The sequence below is a fragment of the Oncorhynchus masou genome, chromosome 17 (assembly GCF_036934945.1).
Source record: "Oncorhynchus masou masou isolate Uvic2021 chromosome 17, UVic_Omas_1.1, whole genome shotgun sequence".
NCBI classification, from domain to species: domain Eukaryota; kingdom Metazoa; phylum Chordata; class Actinopteri; order Salmoniformes; family Salmonidae; genus Oncorhynchus; species Oncorhynchus masou.
This window is the reverse complement of record NC_088228.1, coordinates 35,595,571-35,615,330: the sequence shown is the minus strand read 5'-3', so window position 1 is coordinate 35,615,330 and position 19,760 is coordinate 35,595,571. Positions and strand designations below refer to the sequence as shown.

At 44.9% G+C, this 19,760-nt stretch overlaps 1 protein-coding gene across 1 annotated transcript in view; it reads left to right on the top strand.

The window, feature by feature from the left end:
- The window catches only part of LOC135558942 (receptor-type tyrosine-protein phosphatase S-like), a 100,397-nt gene that overhangs the window by 51,722 nt on the left and 28,915 nt on the right, over positions 1 to 19,760 (top strand). Inside the window, exons 7-18 of the mRNA XM_064993183.1 lie at positions 2,330 to 2,440; positions 6,372 to 6,386; positions 8,007 to 8,276; positions 8,515 to 8,894; positions 9,480 to 9,681; positions 9,977 to 10,113; positions 10,660 to 10,804; positions 13,541 to 13,861; positions 17,627 to 17,820; positions 18,155 to 18,181; positions 18,471 to 18,588; positions 18,772 to 19,395. Of these exons, the coding sequence (XP_064849255.1) occupies positions 2,330 to 2,440; positions 6,372 to 6,386; positions 8,007 to 8,276; positions 8,515 to 8,894; positions 9,480 to 9,681; positions 9,977 to 10,113; positions 10,660 to 10,804; positions 13,541 to 13,861; positions 17,627 to 17,820; positions 18,155 to 18,181; positions 18,471 to 18,588; positions 18,772 to 19,395 (2,544 nt within the window). The remainder of the gene's footprint in view (positions 1 to 2,329; positions 2,441 to 6,371; positions 6,387 to 8,006; positions 8,277 to 8,514; positions 8,895 to 9,479; positions 9,682 to 9,976; positions 10,114 to 10,659; positions 10,805 to 13,540; positions 13,862 to 17,626; positions 17,821 to 18,154; positions 18,182 to 18,470; positions 18,589 to 18,771; positions 19,396 to 19,760) is intronic.

Here is a 19,760-nt window from a genome sequence, read left to right as displayed (position 1 = left end):
GAGAGACATCAGGGATTGTAACATTCTCTGTTTCACAACATGGCTCTCTTGGGATATACTGTCAGAGTCGGTCCAGCCATGTGTATTCTCAGTTCATTGCACCAACAGATGAAGGGAGGGGGTGTATGTTTCATGATTAACGACTCATGGTTTAATTGTAATTAGATACAGGAACTCAAGTCCTTTTGTTCACCCGACCTAGAATTCCTCACAATCAAATGCCGACCGTATTATCTCCCAAGAGAATTCTCTTCGTCATTGTCACAGCCTCGTATATCCCCCCTCAAGCCGATACCATGACGGCCCTCAAGGAATTTCACTGGACTTTATGCAAACTGGAAACCATATATCCTGAGGATGCATTTATTGTAGCTGGGGATTTTAACAAAGCAAAAAGGAGGAGAGGAAAAGAGGAAAAGGCTAACTAAATTCTATCAGCATATTGACTGTAGTACTCGTGCTGGAAAAACACTCAACCATTGTTATTCCAACTTCCGGGATGCATACAAGGACCTCCCCCACCCTTCTTTCGGCAAATCTGACCACGACTACATTTTGCCCCTCCCTTCCTATAGGCAGAAACTCAAACAGGAAGTACCTGTGCTAAGAACTAAGATCTTCAACACTGGGGACCCACAAGGGTGCGTGCTCAGCCCCCTCCTGTACTCCCTGTTCACCCATGACTGCGTGGCCATGCACGCCTCTAACACAATTATCAAGTTTGCAGACGACACAACAGTAGTAGGTTTGATTACCAACAACGACAAGACAGCCTACAGGGAGGAGGTGAAGGCTCTGGGAGTGTGGTGTCAGGAAAATAACCTCTCACTCAACGTCAACAAAACAAAGGAGATGATCGTGGAGATGATCACCTCTTCAACCTCAGGATGCTGAAGAAATTTGACTTGTTGCCTAAAATCCTCACAAACCTTTACAGATGCACAATTGAGAGCATCCTGTCGGGATGCATCTCCGCCTGGTAAGGCAACTGCACCGCCCACAACCGCAGGGCTCTCCAGAGGGTGGTGCGGTCTGCACAAAGCATTACCAGGGGCAAACTACCTGCCCTCAAGGACACCTACAGCACCTGATGTCAAAGGAAGGCCAAAAATATCATCAAGAATAACAACCACCGGTTGTCCCTAAGTGACCGCTAATGTCACTTATGCCTGGGACTGCCCCTGTACTGCCCAGAAGAAAAATATATAGTTGAGGTATTCCGTCCTCTGAGCCATGTTGTTGAACAGCATATCTGCAAATGTGTCTCAGTGACTCACCTAGTTCCTTGTTTTCTTCCCCTCTCTACACGGATACACAGATACAGGTCTTAAACAGAAATACCCACCCTACCATATCCACACTGTTATTGTCTGTAGTACGCTTTTCTATCACACTGCTATGCCTTTGTGAGTCTGAAAGCAGCTGAGTGTGTGTGTGTGTGTGTGTGTGTGTGTGTGTGTGTGTGTGTGTGTGTGTGTGTGTGTGTGTGTGTGTGTGTGTGTGTGTGTGTGTGTGTGTGTGTGTGTGCGTGCTTGTTTCTGAGAGAGTTGTTTTGTCGTTGTCTTGTTTCATTTTCCCCCACTGTGCGGTAGATTTAAGTAATCCCCTGCTTTTGTGGCCCCTCCTCTGTCTCCATGTCTAACACACTTCTTCTGATAAGGTGTGTGTGTCCGGTGGGGGTGGTTGGCGTGTGTGTGCAAATGTATTTTCTTGTGCACACTGGTTCTGCCCCTAGCCCCATTCAAACACACACAGTTTGTGATAAGGGCCTTGTAAGCATTGTGAAGGGTTTACTACAGCAGAACATGCTCCAGGAGAAAATGAATGGAATAATAATAATAATGTGCCTTAATAACATGGTTTAGGAGCCTGGGATAATAATGTACAATGCTGCTATACACCTCAGTGAATTGTACAGAGAAACAGAGGGGGGGAGAAGGCTGAATGGGGATTTAAAGTGTTGCCATGTTGAGTCCTCTGTTTGACTTCAGATATGCTCCAGGGACTCCTATAGTGCATCGTTAACTACTCTCATTTAGCTTGCTGTGGGGAACATGGATTTTTCATGGCAGAAATGAACCAGTAATGGAAAATCCTTCATTTTAAATGGTAGTTTTAATCAGTTTTAGGTGATGCATGAGGGTTGATGAGTAAAAATACATTTCATTTATGAACGTATCAATAATTAACCCATTTTAGTCTCTTTATCCTCTTTATTTCTCTCTCTCTCTCTCTTCCACTCTTCCTCTTTGTCTTTCTCTCTCCCCCATCTCTCTCTCTCTCTGTGTCTCTCTCTCAATCGATCTATCTCTCTCTCTTTGTCTTTCAGGTGCCCTGCAGATAGAGAACAGTGAAGAGACCGACCAGGGGAAGTATGAGTGTGTGGCCACTAACTCTCAGGGCGTACGCTACTCTTCCCCAGCCAACCTGTATGTGCGAGGTAGGAACTGACCCCGGGTGTAAGACCTCTCACACACATGCGTTATAACACACACACCACTATAACAAACACACATGTAACAGCCGTCACTATTATACTATACATGTAGCAAGGTGTTAAGTGCTAGTTTGTTTACATGTTGTTTTGTTATTTATTTTCTTCCTGTTGGCATCTACTAACCAAACACAACCAAACCTAACCACCAAGTGAAAGACCAGTTGGTGACCTAAGATTGGTAAAATTCAAGACTAAACTGGGTTTTTACCAGTGTTGCGTCAAGGTGCTCTATTTTATAATAACTGCCACTGAATGGACTTAGACGAAGAGGGATGGGCCAATGACGTCATACATGTCCAGATTCTTCAGGAAGTATTATTGCACTGTGCAGTTCGAGGGCCTTTGCTACAGTATGACATCACTATTGTCCTATCCCTCTTTATTTTATTGTAAATTGAGGGCCACAGGGTTTATGATTCTATTTTCCACTTTAATGGACTGATTTGCTAGGGAATACAATTGGTTTCTCAAGTCTAAATCAGATATGAAAAAGAAAGGATGCAGACACTGTGGCCCTCTAGAAGTTTAAGACCCCTATTCTAGGTTCCTCGACTGGGGTAAGGGAGACCGGGATCTCTGGATTCAGTTTCATGGGTTCTAGACTCGCTGTTCTAAGCTCTTGGGCCATTGAATTCGAAGTTCCTGATTCTTCATTTGAAGTGGGTTCTGTGGTTCTGTGAGAACCAGTGTGTATGTGCGTGTGTGTTTACACGTGTGTGTGTGTGTGTGTGTGTGTGTGTGTGTGTGTGTGTGTGTGTGTGTGTGTGTGTGTGTGTGTGTGTGTGTGTGTGTGTGTGTGTGTGTGTGTGTGTGTGTGTGTGTGTGGCTTTGAGCTGGCCATTTTTACTCTCTCTGTGTTTCCCCGTTCTCTCTCTCCCCCTCACGTCATTGTGTTCTACATCAACCCCCTTACATCCCTCAGAGCTACGAGAAGGTTGGTGCGTCCTTTATTTTCTTTCGTTACTTCCTTTTTATAACAAATTTACTCCTAAAGTTAGGAGAATTCCTAAAGTAAGGAGAGAGAAAACGGTCCGAAACAGTCTAGGACAGAGGTATGAATAACCCTCATGTTAAATTGGTTTTGATTTGATGAACACATTTCTTTGACTGAAGACGTTTCACTGAGCTCTAATGAGGCTACCTGCCTACACAGTCGTTTGCATTGATTGCATTGTGAGGCCTTGTTTGCAGACCTTTGTTATTGCTTTCACTCCGTGCCCGACATTCTCTGCATGGAAAGTTTCTTGTTGCCATGGAGACCCAGGAATTGGAAATTAAAAGGAGGCTATCTACGCATGGAGGGAGAGCAGTGGCAGCGCTTGCATGCCTTGTTTCCTGACCGTGTAACTCTGTATGTGCGCGGCTCCGTTTGTTTGTAGTGCGCGCGTGCGTGCTTGTGTGTGTGTTGAATCGATTGATCTCAGTATTGTCTTGTCCCTTGTCTTGTATTGGTCGTGATGTACTGTTCTGTCCGTGTGGGCCTGTGTTATGTCACTGCCGTGCGTCTGCACTTGCGGCATGTTGTGTGTCACATTGCCAGTGTGTGTCTCTGTCTCTGTGTGTCCTCTTGGTCTGCTACTGTTTGTTTGCCTACTCAGTGTAGCTTGTTTTCTGATTGGTTGAGTGGTCTTCATATCCCCCTAGGGAAAATAAAGCAGTCAAATCATGCTTTATTTAAGTGGCATTTAAAGAGCCACAGAAGTAACTTGTCATTTTTTGCACACTCGTTTGGTCAGCAAAGACTAAGTCACTGCTGGTGACACAGGTTGACACAACACAACCAGAGGCCAACGCACAGTACTTCTTTATGTACACTATCTGTGTTTATATGCAGGTAAACAAAATGAACAATAGTATTTCATTGCACAAAACGTCAACGTCCATGCCCAGTATAGTGTTATTCACAAAGAGATCCAATGTAATTATATGGTTATTCAGCTGCTTCACAGAGCATTGCTGTGCTTATGAAACTATCAATGACCTCCATTGATCAGCAGTGGAAATGAAAGATTTACCCACCTCTATATTGATATATATATATATATATATATATTCATACAATGCACACATTAATGAAACACCTCTCCACTTCTATATTAGATGAGGCAGGATTAACTTGTGAAAATGCCAACTGGGCTTTAGTGTGCTGTGCTACTGAAATGAAACAGTATCCCAGCCGCCAGTCACCACCTGCTATGGTCTCACAACCTGATCAACTATTCCCTGTAGAAAAGCCTGTTATTGATGCTGGAGGGGAAATAGAATACATCATTGCATTACAGCGAACGCCTTGGACTATATAGTAGGCTACGTTATTAACAAAACCGGGAGCTTCTAGGAGATATGCTTCTCCATCAACATTCTGACCAGAGATACATCCTTTATCTGAATACTTTGCGAATGAACTGTATATTCCATCATATTAAATACTACGTTGCTTTAGTGATGCTACATCCACATAGACGTCTGTAGGTGTTTAGGATGCATGTTACTAAAGCCCCCTATCCACGGTGACATAATGGACTAGGTTAATCATTTGTGGCTGTCCTCATCTCAGATGCTCTCTGTTCAGCATGCGCTTGAATATTGTACTGCGTTCTTGTATTAATACCTGCAGTGGTGGATGTAACCTACTGTCCACATTGATATGTGCTCTTCCTCAGATTGAATTGGACACATTGTAAACCAGTCTCCAAACTTTAAGAGAACTTCTAGGCAAAATGCAGTAGTTAGATAAGTACACTACACATAAATAGGCAACATTACACATACTTTAAGAGTTTTGTCTTTGTCCTATAAAAGATCAGGCTGAATGGCATGGATAGTTGCTCTTATCTGCTGCATGCTGGTCACTCTGTCCCTGTTTGTCTCCGTCTCGTTCTTGCATGCTCTGGAGAGAATCTGCTTGCCTGCCTGCTTTTTGATTTGTTATCGGTTATAACAGTTGAAATTGTTTTTGTCTCTTTTTTTTTTAGACAAATGTCTCTTTTTTTATATATATCTTTTTTCAAATGTCTCTTTTTTTCGTCTTGAACTTTGGTGTCCAATTCTGGGTATCTGTTGGTATTCTAGGATCACTCCAAATGTATGGCACTGTTATGGAGAAATGAGGTCATGTCCACTGAACTATTGAATCGTTTGAAGATGCCAAAATGTTCATTCGTATTTGGTTTTGGTGAATAGTTTGTTTGCCTTCTATCTGTGGAAGACTAGAAATACTGTGTAATTTATGGAACCTAGAGAAGATATTTCAACACTAAGTGAAGTTTATTGATGGATCTAAAAATGGCTATTTTACATTAAATGGATCGGCTGAGAATCATTTGGGCGAAGACTGAGGCCAGTGATTCTATAAAGGCTGTTTCCCCCTGTTTTACTCCCACTGAGTGAGTGGAGATTCCTGTATTGTGAGTCAAACACATGATTCAAACAGCTGATTCAGATACCGTGTTGAGTCTTGATGCTAGCCAATATTGATACTGTATGTCTGTCTGTCTGCCCTCACCTTGCATCCACTCCTGCCCATCTAGAGTCGTTGGTCTGTCTGTCTGATTGTCTATCTGTCTATTTTGTACGTCAGCCCTCTGTGTTGCAGCCTTGGGGTACCTAGTTTTCTGTTCCTATGACATCCACCAATAAAAGCCTGATTTTGAAGAACCAAACAGCAGTTTCAAGAGCACCATGTGTTTTCTCTTCTCCCGCCCCCCCCCCCCCATCCTCCTTTCTTCTCCTCTTCCCCCTCTGTCCTTTTCCCCCTTTCCTATCCTCTCCTTCCCCTCTTCCCCTCTCTGTCCCCATCCCTCTCTTCTAATCTCCTGCCCTTCTTTCTCTCTCTTCTGCATTCTGACATTTCCACCTGTGCCCTGGTGTGTAGGATCAACAGACAAATGTGCATACTCTTTTTTTTGTTAATGAAAGCATGCACATAGTATCTTTCTTTCTATTTCTCTCTCTCTTTCTCTCTCTGTCATGATGGATGCCTTGATGTTTCCTTATTTAACGTGTTCAAAGCGTACCTTGTAATTGCAACGACACCTATTTATATCTCCATCATCCACTCTTTCTTTACATTGCTTATTTATTTCCAACATTGCTGTGTTCATCTGGTATTCTGGTTGTACAATGAGGCTGTGACTTGCCACATTGATTGTCATTGTCTGGAAGAGGAACCAGACAATACTCTCTCTCTCTCTCTCTCTCTCTCTCTCTCTCTCTCTCTCTCTCTCTCTCTCTCTCTCTCTCTCTCTCTCCCTCTCTCTCTCTCTCTGTCTCTCTCTCTCTCTCTCTCTCTCTCTCTCTCTCTCTCTCTCTCTCTCTCTCTCTCTCTCTCTCTCTCTCTCTCTCTCTCTCTGTCTCTCTCTCTCGCTGTCTCTCTCTCTCTGTCTCTCTCTCTCTGTCTCTCTCTCTCTCTCTCTCTCTCTCTCTCTCTCTCTCTCTCGCTCGCTCTTCCCCCTCTCTTCTCCCACGGGTTCTTCATGAGCATAGTTAACTCTTTAAAATCGTCCAGGAATGCATGTGACCCATGAGCTCTATCTCTCTATGCATCTTATATAAGATAGACCTGACAGATAGCTAGTAGATTCCGATTCAGCACAATTGCAGTTAACAGGAGCACTCTGTGGATGTTGTCTGGCTGATAGCAGGTTTTATTGATTGGCTCGGCCAGCGCCACGTATCTAAAGGGCCCTCATCTGCAGTGGAGAACGTACCCTGGAGGCACAGAAGTCTCTTTGAAGTTTCTCACTCAAGTTTCTGGCGAAGTTTCTCTTTTTCAGTCAGTAGCCTTGAGCTTCACTGCAGGGGGAGTTCAGCTGTAGTTTAGATCTTCACATCAGTTTGATTTTGCTCATCTTATCTCTTCAGAGAAAATGGCATTGGTATTTTGTGCCGCCCAGAGCTCCAATATTTGAATTGTAGATCTTGTTTTGTAACAGGGATTGGGGAAGAGGGCGTTTTCTAGTTTGGCATCTACAGTGATGTGTCCAGAATAGCAAATTATGTCTTGTGAAATATACAATGGGTTGTTGCACAGTGGCTAAGACATAAGAATCGTACAATAGATTTCATGTGTAGGGTGAAATGTAACTTGAAATAGTCAGCAGTCTCTCAACATGGAATCTGTGTATTTCAATTGCAATCATTAGCCTTTTCAAAACTACCAATGTGGTTTTGATTAAACGTGAAATATTCCTTTATAGAACTTCTGTAAAAGCAGTGAAGATCATTCTACCCTTTCTGTTACCCCCTCTCTCTCACTCTCTCTCTCTCTCTCTCTCTCTCTCTCTCTCTCTCTCTCTCTCACTCTCTCTCACTCTCTCTCTCTCTCTCTCTCTCTCTCTCACTCTTTCTCTCTCTCACTCTCTCTCTCTCTCTCTCTCTCTTTCGTTCTCTCTCTTTCTGAACCTTTCTTACCCCCTCTCTCTCTCGCCCTCTCCTGTCCCTCCCTCTCTCCCTCCTCATTCCCCTCTCCCCATCCTCCCCCTGTCTTTCCCCTCTCCTCCTCTCCCAGTGCGTCGCGTGCCCCCTCGTTTCTCCATCCTGCCCGCCAACCATGAGATCATGCCTGGCGGCAGCGTCAACATCACCTGTGTGGCAGTGGGCTCGCCCATGCCGTATGTCAAATGGATGCTGGGTATTGAGGACCTGACCCCGGAAGACGAGATGCCAGTGGGACGCAATGTTTTGGAGCTCAACGGAGTGAGAGAGTCGGCCAACTACACCTGCGTGGCCATGAGCAGTCTGGGGATTATTGAGGCCACCGCACAGGTGTCAGTTAAGAGTAAGGGACATCCTTTAGTTTTCTAACTGTGCTTCCACTGTGTCCGCTCGCTGGATTTCTTCTCTCCCATTAAAACATAAATGCCCCTAACAGCCACATTAAACATATATATTAGATAGTTAGGGCCACCTATGATCTCGCAGGTGTCCGCCAAGAGTAAGGGGACACTAGTCTTCCCCTATCTGCCTTAAGACATTATTAAAGACAGTTAAACAAATATCTGCTTCTACCGTCACAGCTCTTCCCAAGCCTCCCGGTACCCCCATCGTCACAGAGACGACCGCCACCAGCGTTACCATCACCTGGGACTCCGGTAACCCCGACCCAGTGTCCTATTACATCATCCAGTACCGGGCCAAGACACCGGACAGCAAGTATGAGGCGGTGGACGGTATCACCACCACCAGGTACAGCATCGGAGGGCTCTACCCCAACACGGAGTACGAAGTTAGGGTGTCGGCCTTCAACAGCATCGGCCAGGGCCCCTCATCCACCCGGGTAGAGGCCAGGACAGGGGAACAGGCCCCGGCTAGCCCCCCCAGGAACGTCCAGGCCAGGATCATCTCCCAGAACACTGTCATGGTCCGCTGGGAAGAACCGGAGGAGCCCAACGGACAGGTAAAATACAATTGAAATGAGTGAATGAATCTGTTGTTTTATTAAGAGAATAAGTAGCAGGGATAATTCACAGTAATCCACTTCTCAAACAATAATGAACGTCTCAGAACACTGAGGTGCAATAGGCAATAGTTAGCTAGATAAACATCTATTCCCTGGGCAGTCTAAAAATAACAAGCTGAATAATGGAATCAACATAAACAACAATAATCACAATAACAAGATGAGGGCAATGCATCATAAACAGATAATACAAATGATGCGACATACATATTACAGTTTAAATCACACACTATAATGGTTAGGCTTTAGGTAGAGGTCAGTTGAAAGGTCATCTCGTTATTAAATTATAACGGTCATGTCAACCTTGAAGCTAATGCAATGTTTATCTAGCTCAGCTAGCAACATAGGTCCAATATAATGGAATGTGAATAGATGTCACAACATATAATAGCTTCCAAACACAAACAAACAAACATGGACCAGACATGAGAGGTAACTAACACTTTCTTTCTCTCTCTATCTCTCTCTCACTCTCTCTTTGTCACTCTCTCTCTCCTACCCTCCCTCACTCTCTCCATCCAGGTGAAAGGTTACCGGGTGTACTACACCATGGACCCATCTCAGCCCATGAGTCTGTGGCAGATCCATAACGTTCAGGACAGCACCATCACCACCATCCAGAGCCTGGTACCCTCTGAGACATACACAGTCAGAGTACTGGCCTTCACCTCTGTGGGAGACGGACCCTTCTCTGACTCCGTCCATGTCAAAGTTCTGCCCGGAGGTGGGTGGGTGTGTGTGTGTGTGTGTGTGTGTGTGTGTGTGTGTGTGTGTGTGTGTGTGTGTGTGTGTGTGTGTGTGTGTGTGTGTGTGTGTGTGTGCGTGTGTGCGTGTGCATGTCAAAGTGCTTCAGTAATTTTTAAGGTTAGTCACATAAATATTGCGTAGAGTCTTCCATCTTGGTAAGACTGGTCTGTTTAAATAAAGGATTCATTGGAGAGTCTAGAAGCTACTAATTGACTGAATGCTAGAGAGGTGAATTGTAACTCTTGTCCTCTCTCCTGTCCTGTCCCCTGTAGTTCCAGGGCAGCCAGGGAAGTTCAAAGTGGGAAAGGTGACAGACACCAGTATACAGCTCACCTGGGAACCGTCCTACATCAAGGAGGGCATCGTCAACTACGAACTGCTCTACAAACCTGTCAAGTTTGGCAGCCTGGTAAGACTTCTTCTTCAATACGAAGTACATTTCATTAAACTTTTACTGCAGTGGGCTACATCAGGGTCACACAGAGTTGACTCTTGGTAGTCTCGATCAAGTACACCTCACACACATGGTTATTGGCTTCAAAGAAAGAAGACAGCTGTACTATGTCAGATATAGAAATGTAATCAGTTTGGAGTTTGCATCCCAATATTACACTTGATATACATCACAGAAAACTGAAATATAACAACATTGTTTGACATAGAAACACCAGATTCATCTTTGTTAATTATGAAATTATGAAATATATTAATAACATTCCAAAGACTGCAGGAAAGAACTACGATTATTAAATTGATATAATACACACAGATAATCCAGAGTAATCCCTCCCTCCCTCCCTCCCTCCCTCCCTCCCTCCCTCCCTCCCTCCCTCCCTCCCTCCCTCCCTCCCTCCCTCCCTCCCTCCCTCCCTCCCTTTCTTTCTTTCTTTCTTTCTCTACTTCTTCTCTCTTTATTTTATTCATGTTCTCTCTTCCCCATCTCTCTCTCTAACAGGAGAAGTTGACATTCGGGCCCAGGGCGTCGTACACAGTGGAGGGTCTGAGGGCTAATACAGAGTACTCCTTCTCCCTGGCAGCCATTTCCAACAAAGGCATCGGAGCCTTCACCAACGAGCTGGTCCAGAGGACATCACAAGCCAGTATGTTTTCCTTTGTCACCCCTGCAAACACACACTATGTAACGTTAAAGTGTTCTGCACTCCTGCTGCTTGTCATCCCACACAGCTCTGGAGTCACTGGACCCTGGGACTCGTCCACACACTTTCTTGTCCTCTCATCCATTCCTTTATCCTGTGCACTTGTCAATCCCCCTTATCCATCTCCTCTGTATTTCGAGTGTGCCTGACGTCCAGCACACCAGCATTTTGGTTTTTACTTTCATTTGTCTCACACAGTGAAAAGTCCCAAGAGGACGTCGCTTTCTGTTTTTCCCTCCTCTTTCGCTTTCTTCACTCCTTCATACGGTTTCCTTTCCTTCAAAGTTGGTCAAAAGTGGACTTTTTTCTCCAGTTCAGGTCAGCTCACTGTTACAGGTCAAATGTCAATAGCCGTGAGGATATTATATATGTTTTGCCTTTATTAGAGGTAAGTGTTGGAGGCAGTAATAGGTCTGTATCCTGCCTTAAAGGTAAAATATTCCTTTTTAATATTTAATTATGTATTTGTTACCTGGGAAAAATGTACACCTTATGACTTACATAAGACGTACATTCACCAACAGAATCTTTCTACGTGCCTTACCTACAAACGGAGGTTAGACCCGTGGGTGGCTGTTGAGGAGACAGCAGGCTGAGGAGTGACTGAATGCCTTTTATTTCATGGAGCAGAATGCATTTCACACTCAGCTTGGCACAGTTAGCGTGCCACTTGGCTTTGGTGCACGTTGTGAATGTTCCCCCAGGCTACTGGTACTAAGACTGCAGCTCAAGTGTCAGACTCACATATCCGTCAAAATCCAAAAATACTCCAGTCAAATGCACACTTTTCCCTCTGCACCTTTATTTGGTCAATGTTTGGGTTCAGTGTGATGTGTGGTGTCTCTGGTTGCATGGTAAGAAGGTCCCGTCTGCTATTAGTCGGAGAGGCGGGTGAGTGTCTCAAACAGTGCCTGTTTATGTCTTTTATCTTTACTGCTCTTCTGTCATGTGCCTTCACTCTTGTTCTATCTCCTAGTTCCTCTGACGTAGCACGAGGTCAACTTCCATGAAAGTATTTGTTTTTGGTTCCAGTTTCAAACCCTGCTCTCCACCTTTTTCTATGACATTTCAAATCCCCGAACCTAATTTTAAGACATGAGATAGGGCAGTTAAAGAAGCACTAAAAGATATAAAGAGTTTGGCAAAGTTCCAACACAATTATTACATTCCACTGAGGAGGTCAAGGAACCTTTGGTAGCAAGACAGAAGGATTAATTGCTGAACTCTATACAGTATCTGTGTCGTTCCACCAATAGACTGACTTTTAGGTAGTGTAATTTGGTAAAAATATATATTTATTTCACCAAATGTTTACATTCTGTCAGAAAGAGCACGTTGAAGTTCATCAATCAGTCAATCAAATGTTATTTATAAAGCCCTTTCTTACATCAGCCGATAGCACAATGTGCTGTACAGAAACCCAGCCTAAAACCCCCAACAGCAAGCAACGCAGATGTAGAAAAAACATGTTTTCCCATCTCAAGAGGTTAAATTAAGAAAATGTAAAATATATATATACACATATATATACTGGCAATTAAAGTAACAGGGTTGACCGTAACAGGGTTGACCTTAACAGGGTTGACCTTAACAGGGTTGACGTTTTCAAGCAATAAAGCAGTAAGCAATAACTCCTCTTGTGACAGGGGGGAATGGAAGCTTTGTTGTGCGTCACAGGGAGGGAAATTGAATGCAAGATTCACAATATATTTTTTTTTAAACACATTTCATATTTATCTATGGGTAACAGTGTTGACGTGCAATTAAAAAGGAATGGTTTCACCATATTAAAAACAACAGTTCAGTTCACGTAACAGGGTTGACCTAAATTCATCTTCAGAAATGACTTGGTCAAAGTAACTAGGGCTTTACATTGTTGGTGAAAACATTGCGGTTTTGGGGGGGTTGAGTGAGTTGAAGTCTTTATAATCTAAAACCTGAGGAGAGACATGTCAAAATGCATTTTCCATGTGGTCTATATTAAGATGCGGAGAATATAAATTGACTTCTTCTATAGAAATGGATCATCCCCATCGTTTAATCATTCGAAAGCAGATCATTCAATCAACATTCCTACTTGTCCCAGCCTAGGGGGCATGTTTTAATGAGCTTGGATCCCAGGAAAACAATTCATTTCTAAGTTGGGTCCCAGGCTGAAAAGGTATGAGAACCTTTGACCTGCAGTATAGCTCTGTTCTTATCCAGCCCCACTAAGCTAGTCATAAATAATTGTGCTGCCATTGGTCAGAGCAGACAAGTGAAAGCCTTTCATCCGGTATCAGTTGCATATCCTCCTGGGCGGTAATTAAGTTGTCCACTCTGCATGGATACCCCCTGCCTTCTCCTTTATCTTATTACCTAGCTAACATTATTAATTTCTTTCTTCCGCCATAATGGCTTTGTCTTCCGTGTTGGAGCCTTTGTTTCTCTTTTTAGCTGAGTCATGTTTGTTTGTCTTTAGAGGCCTTCTCTTTTAATTTAGTTTTGTATTATTTTCCCTTATAGTTAAGTTTTCCTTGGTTTAGTTTCAATTCCTTTTTCCACCATTTTCTTAGATTATTGTTTTGCTTGGTGTTTTCAACCTCTCTCTGTCACTGTCTCTTTGCTTTCTCTTTCTTCGCTGCGTTCCTTACTCCCCTGCCCCTGCAAATTTCCTCTTCCTGCCCCTCGTCCAATCAGAGCCATCGGCTGCGCCCCTAGGCGTGTCCTGTGACAGCCCCAGGTCCACCTCCCTGAGGGTAAGTTGGAAACCACCACCCACTGAGACCCAAAATGGCGTGCTGACTGGCTATGAGCTGCGCTACCAGCAAATGGTGTCTGGGGCCAGGGTCGAAGGTCAGGGTCCGGAGGTGAAGGGGCCTCCCATCCCCCCAGAGCAGGGGCAAGTGGTGTTGGAGGGGCTAGAAAAGTGGACCTGGTACCGTGTTATCCTGGCAGCTTTCACTACCGAGGGGTCCGGACCGGAGAGCCCGGCGCTGCTCTGCCGCACGGACGACGACGGTGAGTATGTGTGTGTATGTGTGTGTGTGTGTGTGTGTACATTGATCAACTGATCATTGTATTGATAGAGTAATTATATGTTGTGTGTGGATGATGGCGCCAGAGGAGATGGCAGCCGTTTTACGATCACCTAACCAATTGTGCTTTTGTGTGTGTTTTTTCGTGTTATTTGTAACTTACTTTGTACATAATGTTTCTGCCACTAAGTCTTATGACCTAAAAGATCTTCTAGATATCAGGACAGCGATTACTCACCCCATACTGGAGGAATACTTTTTCTTTAACAAGTCGGACGGGAAGGATTTCCTTCAGACGCCCGACAAGGCCCTCATCCCTATCATTCGCTGGAGAAAGAGACGGAGGTATCGAGGACAAAGTTCTGGGTGCCTTGTAAAGAACCAACGGATAATCTCCCTTCACCATCGATCCTATTAGCCAATGTACAATCAACGGAAAATAAAATAGATGAACTACGATTACGTATATCCTACCAACAGGACATTAAAAACTGTAATATCTTATGTTTCATTGAGTCGTGGCTGAACGACGACATGAATAACATACAGCTGGCGGGTTTTAAGCTTTTTGGCAGGATAGAACAGCGGCCTCTGATAAGACAAGGGGTGGCGGTCTATGTGTATTTGAAAACAACAGCTGGTGCACGAAATCTAAGGAAGTCTCGAGGTTTTGCTCGCCTGAGGTAAAGTATCTCATGATAAGCTGCAGACCAGACTATTTACCGTGAGAGTTTTCATGTATATTCTTCGTAGCTGTCTATTTACCTCCACAAACCGATGCTGGCACTAAGACCGCACTCAATGAGCTGTATGTAGACATAATCCTCCTGATTCCTGCTTACAAGCAAAAACACCAGGAAGCACCAGTAACTTGGTCAATAAGAAAGTGGTCAGATGAAGCAGATGCTAAGCTACAGTACTGTTTTGCTATCACAGACTATATGTTCCAGGATTCTTCCGATGGCATTGAGGAGTACACCACATCAGTCACTGGCTTCATCAATGAGTGCATTGATGACGTCGTCCCCACAGTGACCGTACATACATACCCCAACCAGAAGCCAAGGATTACAGGCAACATTTGCACTGAGCGACAGGGTAGAGCTGCCGCTTTCAAGGAGTGGAACTCTAACCCGGAACCTTATAAGAAATCCCGCTATGCCCTCAGACAAACCATCAAACAGGCAAAGCGTCAATACACTACTGAGATTGAATCGTACAACACCGGCTCTGACGCTCGTCGGATGTGGCAGGGCTTGCAAACTATTACAGGCTACAAGGGGTAGCACAGCTGCGAGCTGCCCAGTGACACAAGCATACCAGATAAGCGAAATTACTTCTATGCTCGCTTCGAGGCAAGTAACACTGAAACATGCATGAGACCATCAGCTGTTCCGGATGACTGTGTAATCATGCTCTCCATAGCCAATGTGAGTAAGACCTTTAAACAGGTCAACATTCACAAGGCCGCAGGGCCCGATGGTTACCAGGACGTGTATTCCGAGCATGCGCTGACCAACTGGCAAGAGTGTCTTCACTGATATTTTCAACCTGTCCCCGACTGAGTCTGTAATACCAACATGTTTCAACAGACCACCATAGTCCCTGTGCCCAAGAACACTAAGTTGTAACCTGCCTAAATGACTACTGACCCGTAGCACTCACGTCTGTAGTCATGAAGTGCTTTGAAAGACTGGTCATGGCTCACATCAACACCATTATACCAGAAGCCCTAGACTCACTCTAATTTGCATACCGCCCCAACAGATCCATAGATGATGCAATCACTATTGCACTCAACACTGCCCTTTCCCACATGGACAAAAGGAACACCTATGTGAGAATACTATTCATTGACTACAGCTCAGCGTTCAACACCATAGTGCCCTCAAAGCTCATCTCTAAGCTAAGGACCCTGGGACTAAACACCTCCCTCTGCAACTGGATCCTGGACTTCCTGACGGGCCACCCCCAGGTGGTAAGAGTAAGTAACAACACATTTGCCACGCTGATCCTCAACACGGGGGCCCCTCAGAGGTGCGTGCTTAGTCCCCTCCTGTACTCCCTGTTCACCCATGATTGCGTGGCCAAGCACGACTCCAACACCATCATTAAGTCCACCGACAACATAACGGTGGTAGGCCTGATCACCGACAATGAAGAGACAGCCTATAGGGAGGAGATCACACTGACAGTGTGGTGCCAGGACAACCACCTCTCCCTTAATGTGATCAAGACAAAAGAGATGATTGTGGACTACAGGGAAAGGAGGGCCGAACACGCCCCCATTCTCATCGACAGTACTATAGTAGAGCAGGTCGAGAGCTTCAAGTTCCTTGCCGTCCACATCACCAAACACACCAAGACAGTCATAAAGAGGGCATGACAACGCCTATTCCAACTCAGGAGACTGAAAAGATCCTCAAAATGTTTGTCAGCTGCAGCTGCAGTCCCCTGACTGTTTGCACCACTCGGCATCCGACCACCAGGCGCTACAGAGGGTAGTACATATGGCACAGTACATCACTAGGCCAAGCTTCCTGACATCCAGAACCTATATACCAGGCGGTGTCAGAGGAAGGCCCTGAAAATTGTTAAAGACTCCAGTCACCCAAGTCATAGACTGCTCTCTCTGCTACCGCACGGCAAGTGGTACCAAGTCTGGGCCCAAAAGGCTTCTTAACAGCTTCTACCCCCAAGCCATAAGACTCCTGAACAGCTAATTAAAGGGTTACCCAGAACCCTCTTTTACCCTGCTGCTGCTCTCTGTTTATTATTTATGCATAGTCACTTTAGCTCAACCTACATGTACACTACCGTTCAAAAGTTTGGGTTCACTTAAAAATGTCCTTGTTTTTGAGAGAAAAGCACATTTTGTTGGTCCATTAAAATAATAATATTGATCAGAAATACAGTGTAGACATTGTTAATGTTGTAAATGACTATTGTAGCTAGAAACGGCAGATTTTTTATGGAATATCTACATAGGCGTACAAAGCCCAATTATCAGCAACCATCACTCCTGTGTTCCAATGGCACATTGTGTTAGCTAATCCAAATTTATAATTTTAAAAGGCTAATTGATCATTCGAGAACCCTTTTGCAATTTTGTTAGCACAGCTAAAAACTGTCCTGATTAAAGAAGAAATAAAACTGTCATTCTTTAGATTAGTTGAGTATCTGGAGCATCAGCATTTGTGGGTTTGATTACAAGCTCAAAATGGCTAGAAACAAAGAACTTTCTTCTGAAACTCGTCAGTCTATTCTTGTTCTGAGAAATTTAGGCTATTCCATGCGAGAAATTGCCAAGAAACTGAAGAACTCGTACAACGCTGTGTACTACACCCTAAAACAGAAAAGCGCAAACTGGCTCTAACCAGAATAGAAAGAGGAGTGGGAGGCCCCGGTGCACAACTGAGCAAGAGGACAAGTACATTAGAGTGTCTAGTTTGAGAAACAGACTCACAAGTCCTCAACTGGCAGCTTCATTAAATAGTACCCGCAAAACACCAGTCTCAACGTCAACAGTGAAGAGGAGACTCTGGGATTCTGGCCTTCAAGTCACTTTTACTTTATATTTTTTACTTCTTTTTTTACTTGTTTTTTTTCTACCTAACACTTGTTTTTCTTAGAACTTTTTAAAGCATTGTTGGTTAAGGGCTTTTAAGTAAGCATTTCACTGTAAGGTCTACACCTATTGTATTCGGCGCGTGTGACAAATACAATTTGATTTGTGTGTGTTCCTCAGTCCCGGGTGCGGCCCCTCGGCAGGTGGAGGTCCAGCCCTTCAACTCCACGGCCCTCAGGGTCACCTGGCGATCTGTGTTGGCAAGGCAACGCCAAGGCCAGATCCGTGGTTACCAGGTGCACTATGCTCACGTGGAGAGCAGCTCATCACGCACCCTGCCCCGGATCAAAGACCTGCTATTGGACGACAGCCAGGTGATATCATCACTAATCTTACTATTCTTACTTCCAATTTTCTTTAAAATATTTAGTTGGAATATCTTCTCAACAGTGAAGTGCACACTTAAAAGGATAACGTACACCTTTGCCAGCTGTCACACCTCTGCAGATCACGTCAGGTTTGTAGCGCTAAAGTGAAGCAAATCGTTCGCCTTACATTTAGCTCACTTTGAGACTTTGTAGTTAAAATGACTTCCCCCTACGCTCTTATTTCCTCCTCCTATATCTAATCTTCTCTCTTGACTCATTCACTCCTCTCTCTCTCTCTTCCCTCTCTTTCTCTCCCCTCCGCGTCTTCCCGTGGGATCAGTTTGTGGAGGATGACTTTACTGAATACGTGAGTAGGGCTCATTCTGTCAGTATTAAACGGAACCTGATGTGGTACGTTGCATAAGGAAGTTATGAAACCCTCATTAGGAGATGCCTTCTATCTGAGAGACAGCCAGTTTGTAACATGCCTCTATGTGAAAGTAATAGAGCAGAGTAAGTTCATGCTCATTGCTGTTTTAGTGGAGATAGGACAAGAAAGGAAGGGGTAGGCAGGAACGGAGACGGGAGGGAAGAAGAGAGAGAGAGGTTTTATAGAGGTTTAGCTGAAAAATAAGTGTGTGTGTGTTACCCTGTAGGAGATGATTGTGGGGGGTCTTAAGCCAGAGACCTCTTACTCCGTGTCTGTGGCTGCTTACACCACTAAAGGGGACGGAACACACAGTAAAGCCAAGGTGGTGCAGACACTGGGGATTGGTGAGCATCACACACACACTCAAAAAAGGATGAGATCACTTAAAAATGCACACACCCATAATACACACACAATACACCCAGGCTACAATAGCATATTACATATATTACACAGTATATTCATGTATTAAATGTACAATGCATAACTGACATGTTTGTGCCTCTCCTTCCTGCTCTTGTCTGCAGTGCCTGGTGCCCCCTCCCTGTCAGTGCGCCCGGGATCTGAGTCCTCCATGGTGGTGAGATGGGGACCCCCTTCAAGACCCGCCAAAGGGTCTGAAATTCAGATCCAGGGTTACCGGCTACAGTTTGGGCTGAAGAATGCCACTCTGGACACTATAGTGGAGTTTTCGTCCAGGGAGCGAATGTACACTCTCACAGACGTAATTCCAGGTTTGACCTATGTCGTTACTCTTTCTGCCAAAAGCCGGTCGGGGTATGGAGATGAGTCGTGGGAGGAACTCGAGATGCCCGAGTACCCACCCAGGGGGTACCCCCAAATCTTGGAATCCATTAATGCCACCTGCTGTTCACTCCAGTTCTCCTGGCTACCCCCTGTGCCAAGCGAGCGAAACGGCGTGATCACTGAATACACAGTAGCTTACCGGGAAGAGGGAGGTCTTGACCCTATGGGCATTGACCCTCTCGGTCCTCCTCGCCAGATCACGCTCCCAGCCAGTGAGTCCAGCTACACCATCCTGGGCCTGAACCACAGCACTGGGTATGAGGTGCAGATGTGTGCTCACACCAGCGTAGGTCCCGGCCCCTTCAGTCCCCCGCTGCTGTATCGCACAATGACATTCGAGACAGGTAGGGCTGGCCTGGGGCCTGTGCACAGGGCTCAGGAGAAACCCCCCTATTCACTCTAAGCACTGGTCTAGAGTCAGATTTGTCTGCCTTAATCTGAACCTTGAATATCATAGTCCAAAATGCAAAGCTGACCCTGGGCCAGTTCTAAGGAGTGACTTTCATCCACAGAGTGGTTGAAAACTGCAAAGTCCACCCACCCACACCCACCACCTCCTCCCTCACCTACCCCTCACCTCCAAGGAAAATGGACTGAATGCCACAGGAATGAATGTATGGAGAACACTCTCACACACCCACAGGTAAAAGTCAGTAGAAAAGCCGGGTAGGTTGTGAACTGTGAGGTAAGTATTGAGTCTTGGCTCATT